The sequence below is a fragment of the Triticum dicoccoides genome, chromosome 4B (genome assembly GCF_002162155.2).
Source record: "Triticum dicoccoides isolate Atlit2015 ecotype Zavitan chromosome 4B, WEW_v2.0, whole genome shotgun sequence".
NCBI classification, from domain to species: domain Eukaryota; kingdom Viridiplantae; phylum Streptophyta; class Magnoliopsida; order Poales; family Poaceae; genus Triticum; species Triticum dicoccoides.
The window spans coordinates 523,657,830-523,667,683 of NC_041387.1; the positions used below are offsets into that span (position 1 = coordinate 523,657,830).

The 9,854-nt window shown below is 44.8% G+C and overlaps 1 protein-coding gene across 2 annotated transcripts; it reads right to left on the bottom strand.

Annotated features, from left to right (window-relative positions):
• Nucleotides 1–90: 90 nt before the first annotated feature.
• Nucleotides 91–9,490, bottom strand: LOC119291221. 2 transcript variants are annotated; one of them, XM_037569939.1, is made up of 9 exons: nucleotides 9,424–9,490; nucleotides 7,428–7,513; nucleotides 5,080–7,332; nucleotides 4,869–4,987; nucleotides 2,660–4,318; nucleotides 2,414–2,462; nucleotides 2,086–2,324; nucleotides 1,866–1,970; nucleotides 91–1,030 (listed from the first exon to the last, which is right to left on the bottom strand). In XM_037569939.1, exons 3-9 carry the CDS (start codon nucleotides 7,285–7,287, stop codon nucleotides 802–804), a joined length of 4,608 nt encoding a protein of 1,535 aa, XP_037425836.1. In that variant the 5' UTR covers nucleotides 7,288–7,332; nucleotides 7,428–7,513; nucleotides 9,424–9,490; the 3' UTR covers nucleotides 91–801. The 2 variants fall into 2 exon arrangements, with proteins under 2 accessions (XP_037425836.1, XP_037425837.1); XM_037569940.1 differs by lacking the exon at nucleotides 9,424–9,490 and having other exon boundaries at nucleotides 7,448–7,513.
• Nucleotides 9,491–9,854: the final 364 nt, after the last annotated feature.

Sequence of the window (9,854 nt, forward strand, 5' to 3'; positions counted from 1 at the left end):
CAATTAAGCCGAATATAGGATCAGCAGCACTCTCAGACATCTAATAGTAGCTGCAGACATCCTCTCCACGCCAACTTCTGCTGCAGAATATGATAAAACGGCCTCGGTGATAATCGCACTTTAAAATTTACAAGAACCCATTAGGGCTTTCAACATCGCAGGGATTTATATAAGATTACAACATTTTACAAGCGCTTTACCCGGCGTTTTTGTTCATTCCATGAATTGCTCTCAGCACTACATGACACAAGTAATCAACTGCTGACTAACAAGTAACAACAAAGGGGGAGAGGTAGGTCAGTTCGACTCTGGACACCGCTAGCCAATTTGCATCCCATTCCTAAAGGAACAAAAGAACCCAGAGGACAAGGCTCTCGTTATTATTCACCCCTCTAAACTGCCAACACTCTTTCTTCATCATCATGGATAAAAAGATGACAAGTAGCGGAAACTTCCGCTAGATGTACTAAAGCTAGTAAGCATCGACTTCTCTAACGAATTGTGAAGCTAACACCCTTCCTTCATCAGTAAAATGATGAAATACTTTCCACAATATACAGGGACCTATACTTCATACAAGGGAGAAATAACAACAGCCCGCACTGAGTTGATCGGCCGGACACATCCCTTGGGCGCCTCTGTGGCATATGCGACGGTTGAGATTTCCAAACCACCCCTGGATCTGACCGTTCTGTATAAACGCCGTGCTTTGCAGGAGAAAAGGGAGCATTGGAAATCACACTTGTAGCCACAGAGGTGATCTGAGGAGAGGTTTGAGGAACAATGCAAGAAATCGATGCACTAGAGTGCCAAACAGTGCACCTCTTCGGGAAGATTTCCTGGCACAGAGAAAGACATTACATGTCTATCAGGGAAAATTCTGCGAGAAACCATTTGTGAGCCAGATGAGGCCTCGACACCAGCTGCATGGTTTCGGCCATGGAATCTTCCCAGACGATTTACGATTGAAATCCTTTCCAAATCCTGGCACTCCAGATGCACATCTAGCATCGAAGCCCTCTTGCTCAAGCTGCAACAAGAGGGAAAACGGTGTTGAGAGAACTATCATCAATTAAACAGAGATAAGTCGACAACAAAGTAGTAAAATGGAATTGGTGTCATGAGTGAGAGTGCACAAGGAATTAAAGATCAACAAAAGCTAGTTAATGTTTTCAGAAATGCGACGCAACTGAAATCTCTGTACATAGTAAGCTGTTGATTATTAGATTATTGCCACGCATATGAAACATGCGAGTTCAAGAACAAAATTCTTGAGAAAAATAGGAAAACAGTGTAACTTTATTTGAATAAATAAAATTTCTAAGTGATGTTCACTGTTCATTTGGTTATGATTCAGCATATCAACGTTCATTCCTACCATATGATCAAAGTCAAAAAGAATTAGGGCCCTAGAAATATTAAAATATATCATCAACAACCAAGCCCAGCTTAAAAAATGTTATGATGAAGTAGCCAAAAATATTATTTTGCACATGAAAACGCAATATAAACGGAAGTTAAGATCTTAGCAAAATTAAGTAAAAGAAAGGAAGAACCAAGCCAGCTAACATCTCAATAAGCCCCTCAAAATTGACTGGTCCAGAAGGCCCAAATGTTTCCCTTCTGGCAATCTTTTATCTTTCTAGCACAGTGTATGCAATTATTTTTACTACACAACTATTTACATGTACAAATATTCTAACATGCTCAGATGTTCTACCAAATTATGTTGGATATTTTTATATGCAGGCGCACACACCCCACAGGAGCCCATAAATAAATGAAAAACCGCAATGTTGTTTTTTAAACTAGCTAGCCAATAAGCAATGTGTGTGGGCGGGGTGGGGGGTGGAGGGTGCTCGTACCTCATATAGTCGTTTTCCATTTTCCTGATTCTTCCAACAAAGACTTCCACAACCTTTGATAACTTGTCTTCCATTTGCTTGGCACTTGTTCTTTGTTCGGATGGGCTGATCAATGACAGTGTAATAATTAGCCTTTCAGCAATGAGGTTATAAAAGTAAATTTTACTTTCATGACCACAAGAGAGAATAAGCAAAAAAAGATAAGTTTACAAAGACTTACTTATTTTCATTATCTGCAAGAGCGCGAGAGTTATCTGATGAGATTATGCATGTATCTCCTAGAGTGAACATTGCGATATTGTATGTAGCACTTTCATAAGCTGATACAGCTTGTGCTCTGAGAACTCTTGCTGGTATAGCAGGGAAAACTTCCTGAATCAACTTTGTGGTCATAATTAGCCTTTTCCGTGGTAAATAATTTACCGGGGCATCTTCCAGACTTTCCGGATCATCCTCAGACTGTTAAGAAATTTAATTGGTGTCAAATGAAAACCCTTTGAACCAATATGCAAGACCTAAAGTAGCTGAAATAGTATAGCAGCGCAAACCTTCTTAATTAATCTATTAGCTGCCCAAGCCCAATCCATCTCATTCGTGCTGTCCAGCAATTGAAGATGGTCACAATTGTTAGCAACATCAAGGCAACATAAGATAAACAACTCAACAAATAAGTAACTGCAAGTCACATAAACTACTGGTGCTGACAGTAACAGTAAGAGGAGTAACAGTAAGAGGACAGAAAATATGCTTCAACACAAATCCAAACTACTGCCCTGCAAGGGGAGAAAATTCACCTTGTCTTTCTCAACTTTTGAGTGCCTTCACTGATTTTATGCCAAGAAACAAGAGCACGTTCTGTAAATTTGCGCTTCTTTGGCCTTGTCACCAAAGCTGTCTTCATATTAGGCACCAAAGGCCTGGCAGCTTGGCCGGCATCAGCTCTATCCTCGAGAGAGTTATTTTCCATGCACCAAGAAGCTTTTGGAACATTATATGGTGGAGTTGGGGTCTTCTGAGCATTAAACACAGAAGGACTCTGACCATTTCTTTGGTTTCCATAATGTTCAAACCAAGAGGGTGCCATTTGAGGGTTTATCCCAGGTCTCTCACTTCTTTCAATCAAATTGGATGATACATTTGTTCCAAGAGACTGAACTTGACTTTGATGATCATTACGCATGACCATACCATGAGAGAGAACTTCCCTAGAAGGGATCTGAGAAGGTATGCTTGTACTTCTCTCCTCATTGTTCCTTGGAGCAAAGCTTAGCATTTTCATGTCTGAAGGGAATGACCCTTGGACACTAGTACTGCCAATGTTATCTATAGACGACCTGAGTGAGTTATTGGCTCCATGTGCAAACCTCTGAGCAGACTTCCAGTCAACTTGCGACGCGTCAGAACTAATCTCATTTGGTTTAAGCATCTTTCCAGTTTTATTGCCTGGATCAACATCCACATGACCCATTGCTTGCATTTGATGCAGAAGAGCAAAATTTGTCTGTTGGAGGTTTGAAGCTGTTGGGTTTCCATGTAACCCAATGCCACTCGTATTAGTACCAGTGTTGTGAGAAGTATTCATAACCTGAAAGTTAGCTGCAGGGTTCTCTCCCTGCCTAGGGTTCATGATACCTTGCTGACGCAATTGTGCCAAGGATGAAGCAGGAATGGCAAAGTTCCCGTCTGAAGAATGCTTCTGCAGGGCTTGATTCCCTCTGGGTACAGCAGCTCCAGTCGAATCAAAATTTGCCATCTCAGAAGAGGCTAACCCTGCATCACTGTCCAGAGCTTGTTTTGTCTCTTGATTATGTGAATTGGCAGAACTTGTGGCTACATCAGGTGGTGTTGAAACCTTCTGTCCTTGGTCGTCTGCCTTTTGCGAACCCCATAAGTTGGGGTTGCTGGAGAACATCATAGACTGGAGAATATTGGGTGTAATCTTGTTAGATTGGGTACCAGCTAGACGTTGCGCCGATATGTTTGTCCATACGTTCTTGAATACTGTAGCTGTGCTGTCTTGCTGAGGCATGGGTACAGAACCTGATCTTGTGTCTGGCACAGGATATTGCTGCCCGGAACCTAACTGGGGGAAATGTGCAGCTGGCTGTCCAGTACCACCCATTTCCGAAGAATTAAATGGTGTTGGCTGTGAGCTTCGATGAGCAGGTGACGAATAATTGGTGGCAGTGGAAGGTAGCTGGGCCTGGTGTTCTCCCCTTGCTGAGTGTTCAGGTTGCTTGCCATCAGCATTAGTGTGACTAGACCATAAATGATCTGAAGTTGGATGTCGCTGGGACGGTGGTGCTAGTCTTAATCCAAATCCTTGCAAAGAAGATTGATTAAGTTGCTGCTGAGTATTAGCAACATTATCGAGAGGACTGTTGGCCATGTCAGTAAGTGCATTGCTATCTGTTGAGTTGTCCACCTTATGAAGAAGTTGCAGCATGTGTTGACTACATTAAACATACATATATATTTGTCAGTTATCATAAAGAACAACAAGTATAAATTTGCTAATGAAAAACTCTTGGAAGGACTAATCATGACAAAAGATAATATCATGTGGTACAAAAAATGTTGACTATTACTGTAATAGATCAAAGCATTGTTGTCAGTGTCCCGATACGTATCTTAGAATCTTACGATACCCTTATCCTACTAGACCATTTCAGTACATGATTCTCCAGACCATTTCAATACTATAACGACTCTCCAGACCATTTCAATACATATATGATTCTGCAATACAGATATGATCCTACAATTCTGATACTATTTGGAAAAACTATACTGTTATTGGTAGCGTACAAGGATGTGGGCCTTCTTCGTTAGTGGTAGTCATACCTTGTCAAAACTAACCAGATATTATTCTGACAAGTCGAGAGAAACAAGAGCACAAAATAAATTGCATAGGTAAAGCTTTAACACTTCAACGATGGGATATTTAGGATTTACTCAGGAATAACCTGGCTAGAGTAGTTACAAATGAAAAGGAGGAAGTACCTGTTCTGAACTGCTCTATTCTGAGACAGACCGGCATCAGATACTCCAAAGGGTGATGCACTGGAACTGTTAGTGACACCATGTCGAGATTTAAAGTGTTCATCCCCCACCAGCATTTTCTAAAAATTAAGAAAGTAGCTTCATAAGTAATATATTACAAGAGACCAAAAATGTGTAAATCATAACGCTTGTTTAAGCAAGAAACCCATACCTCATTAACTGAAGCCATATTGGCAGCAACTTGGGAGTTGGTGACAAATCGTGGCTTCAGGTTATTTTGTCCCTGAAGTGACTGAGGCGGAAACTGATTGTTCGAAACTGGATTACCCGGAGAATGCCTAATGTTTACCCCTGTGTTGTCCATGGCATGATTCTGCAACATGTAAGATCCCCCTGCTTGCTGACCTGATCCCGAATTTTGGGATTCTTTTGCAGCAAAGAAAGGATGCCTCCTGGCAGCATGGTCACTGTTCACATGCTGCCCATGATTTAAAATGTTTCCTGGCCTTTCCATATGTATTGCATTTTGGTACTCCTGGTTGCAGTCATTTGGTCTTGGCTCAGCACTTCTTCTTAAAGATTCTGAGGTTTCTGAACCCCTACGTCCAATGTTATGGTTCATCCCACCATGCTCACCGGTTCGACCCATAACCATCTGATGCTGGTTCGGGTTTATTGTTGGCATGCTTGAGCCCATCATACTAACACCTTTACCATCAGAACTGTCCTTCTGCATTTGCGAAGTGCTTATATCAGGCTTCATCTGCTGAAGCCTGTGGACTGAATTTGCATTACCTCCACTTGACTTCCAAAAGTTTCCATCACTATTAAAGACATTTTGGGTACTGCTGATGTCTTGTCCAAGGGGGCTGTTGCTCTTCCAGTCATTCTGGCTATTGCCCGACTCTTGGTTGATATTGTGATCGACAGTGTTTTGTTGTGACATCCAAAATCCATGTGTACTTGATGGTGCACCAGTTGAGTGTGAGCTATTTCTTGGCGTTTCAGATTTCTGCTGAGCCCAATTGCCATTTGACAAATGCACCTGTTCTTGTCTCCCATATTCATCAGACTGCTTTTGCTTCAAGCTCTGCTGAATATACCCATTATTGGCTTCTGCAGTTGACTGATGATTGGTAACAGTAGCACGAGGAGATTCATGTGGTGTTTTATCTCTTTGCTCGTACGGACTTCTTGTAGCATGCTGAAAACTGGTAAAATCTGGATTATTCATTGTTCCATCACCATAGCTAGATGCTGACGAGGGTCGTGCATTCTGTAGTCCACCGCTTGATGCAGCAAGCTTACTCTGGTCACGAGCTGGTAAAGTCGAGTTATTAGCGACTGTCTGTGTTTTCTGCAAACTGAGGCCACTCCATTCTTCCTTGGGATTATCTTTACTGGTTGAAGACTGTAGCGTTTCCTGCATAAGGGCACTCCAGCTCCCACTCTGTAGAGATGGCAAAGCACCACCAAAGTTATCATTATCCAAAGAATTACCATGATCGTTGTCACCCTTCAACAAAGCTCCCCAGTTGCTATCCTCATCATCCCCAAACAAGAACTTCTCCTCGGTAGGGTCAAGGCTAGCGCCACCACTTGCTGGTGCTACCTGCATTGTTGATTTCTCTTGCAGGCCTGCTTGTAGTTGGTTTGACCTACCATGAAAATCTTGGAGTTGAAAACCATGTCGTAGATGATTCACTGGAACAGGGCTGCCTGCCTTGTTATTATCACCTTGACTTTGTAACGGACTATTGCTTAAGAAGCCTCCCTTTCCTCGAAAATTCTGCATAGAACTGGAGGCACCTTTCTCCTGCGGACTAGGCTCATCCATTAACGAGCTAAATGGCCTTGATACCTTTTCAGGCTGATGACTGCTTGCCCTTGTCATTGCATTCTGGAGATCAGCTGGGATCCCTAAGAACTGGGGGTACTGGTTAACAGACCCGCCTCTGCTGGTAGCAGGTATTTGATAGAAGGACTGGTTCATTTGCTGTGTAGCTAACCCCATTGGTCGCATCGGTTGACTTTGAGTATTTGGAAATACCGAACCATTCATGAAATTGCCCATGGCAGGAGCACCACCATACTGCTCCCAGTTTGTGTTACTACCTGTATTCACCATTTGTGAGTTGCTTGGCAACCTTGGGTCACCACTAGCAAAATTTTGTGGCCACGTATAAGCCGTGGCCTCATTGCTTGGCATTTCATTTGTTATCACCGGTAATTGATCAGCAGGCGCTGCTCTTGCTGGAGCTTGAAACTGTCCAAAAGAGGGCTGCATTCTGGCTCCATGATCAATCTGCTGGGCATTTTGCTGCCTCTGGAACTCCTGCAATTGCTTGTACATCATCTGTTGTTGCCACATCTGAAAATCACCATCACCCCCATGCTGTGTGTGGTGAAACTGTGACATTTCTGAAGTCCCTACGGGTCTAATGCCCGTGAAAGCGTGAACTGTCTGCAATTGGCAAATCCCAAAGTTTCATATCAAATGACAATACGACCAGATACAACTGCCTGCTGGTATGATGAATATGATTCCACTGAACTTACAGCATCCAAAGAAGGCTCACCCTGGACTGACAAGAATTTACTCAGGCTAAACGAATCTGTAGATGTCCCTTCTATTTATCTGTAGCCTGCCCATTTTGAAGAACGTTTACGTAAGAACATTGTTCAATGATTCTACAGTAAATGAATCAGTACCAGTTCAGTATATTCCACAAGGACACGCATTCATGATTCACGAGGACAACACTTTAAGCCTACTGAGGAAAATTCTTCAGCATCAAAAGCATGCAAAGTAATGGTGCATATGCCAACTACCTTGGCCAACCATATCTATTGTGGGGTTTGGAACTTATTCAAATTAAAGCCATAAACATGTTTCAACAGCGATAAGAAAACTAATCAAGATTAGCTGCAACTGAAAACAACCGGTGTATATGCATTAGAATTAAGGGTACTCCCAATGCTTGTCTCTTAGCACAATATCAGACAAAATGCTGAGGTGGCACTTTATTTAAAGAAGAGAGAGAGGCAAGTTGTATGTTAGTGGAGATACGCCTCTTAGCTCGTTTCCCTATGCGGTGTACTCAATGCTCTGATCCAGTGTGGCTTATCTCCCTAGTTTTTACTCCGGAGGCCAAAAGGCCAGTGGAGCATGATATCAGACAAAATCATTCCCTTCTCTCCACAATTAGGCCACAAGGTTGAGATGCAAACATGGTCCTAAACCAATTAAATGTAATATGTGATGCATTGTGGTGATTATCTCTAAAAAATCCACTACCTATGATAACGTGTTAAGAGCCAACGAATTGGGAGCGCCCTAAGAAGCATGGTTGATTAATTAGTGAGAATGGCTTAAATATGGGCATCCACAACCTCAAGTGTGTGCCCATGCCAGAAAAGAACAGTTTTGAAATAGACGGAGGTGCAATTTAAGTTTCAACTGTGAACTTGTTGCACATTTGTTAGCTTGTGGGTGGCAAGTGAAGCCAATTAGCACAATGCAAGAGATAAAGGTTCAAAACAACTCAGGAACAAGTAGCAATTATCCTACTTGAGCTCGTTATCTAGATGGCCGGCCACTAAAAGCAGGGTTAAATCATGAGTGTCTGGCAAGAAATACTCTTAACTAGCACACAGGCAAAACCACAGCTTTCACCTCGCACGAAACACTACCATTATCCAAAACGGAAACACTAACACAGCACTACAATCTCTAATGACAAACACTAGGACAAAGACAACATCATCTTGTTACAATCAACGGACAGCCAAATCTCACGGCAGACACCTCATGCCCCTCATACGGGGAGCAAATCAAGCAAACTAAGACAAAATGAAGTTACAATGTTTCGATGCTAGCACAATCACTCCCATCTCTTCGCTAAAGCCTAAAAACTCTCATCTTTCTCCCACATATACACCTTCCAAAGAGGGGTACAGCTGAACAAATCTTCAAAAATGCAAAAGAGACAAGAGGGGATCCACCCGGACGCTGCCGCAGCCAATCTAAGCTCGGAGCTCGAGGGAGCCAGAGAAAAGTAGGTCCACGACAAAAAAAATGAAGGGAACAGCAGAAACCAAGCGTCGCGCATCTGCTGGAGCATCCCCAAATCCCCCCACGTCTCCCTGCCCACTACCAGACGCCCGAATCCCGGAGCACTGAGCAGAGGGCAGCTCAAGCTAAGCTCCAACCAACGGTCGACTACGAGCACGAGCTGAGGTGAGCTGAGCTCAAGCTCGAATCGACCCAAACCCCGGGCCCGTCACGCGCAAATTACCCACCACGCGCCCCAAAAACCAGCAGCCTATCAAGCGCGGGAGGCCACGCGCCCCCGAGATCGACCGCCGGGGAGCTCCCAGTTCGCCCACCGGCGCAGATCCCCCGAGAGAGAGGGGAAAAAACCCTAAAACTCCCCCACCCGAAAATAATTCCCCCAGCTCCAGCGGCAACAGGGACCGCCCGATTCACGCGCGGCAGACGAGCGAGCAGCCAGCGGAGGGCCGCGAATTCCGGGCCGATTCGTGCAAGACCTACCTCGATCGGCGCGGCGGCCGGGCGTGCGGGCGGAGCGGGCGGATCGGATCGGCGCGCCTGTCGGCCCCGGGCCGCGGCGCGGGGGGTGCTCCGCGGGGGAGCGGCCGGCGGGCTAGGGTTAGGGTTCGGCGCGGCCAAATGGCGAGGGTTTGGAGCTCCGCGGCGCCGAGGAGAGAGAAGCGGGGGAGGGTGGAAGGGGGAGGCGGAGCTAGGAGTACTATCGGGCAGCAGCTCTCTCTCTCTCTCTCTCTAGCTCGCTCGCGACGGGCGAAGATAAAGCGTGGTATACTGGCCCTGCGAAGTTTTCAACGAAGGCGCCCGGCGGTGGGCCCGGCCGGGCGGGGAGGCGCGATCGGGGCCGTCAACTGGCGGCGGGCGGGGCTCGGGGCCGTCAGATCCGGGACGGGGGCGGGTAACGGCGTTAGGGGAGG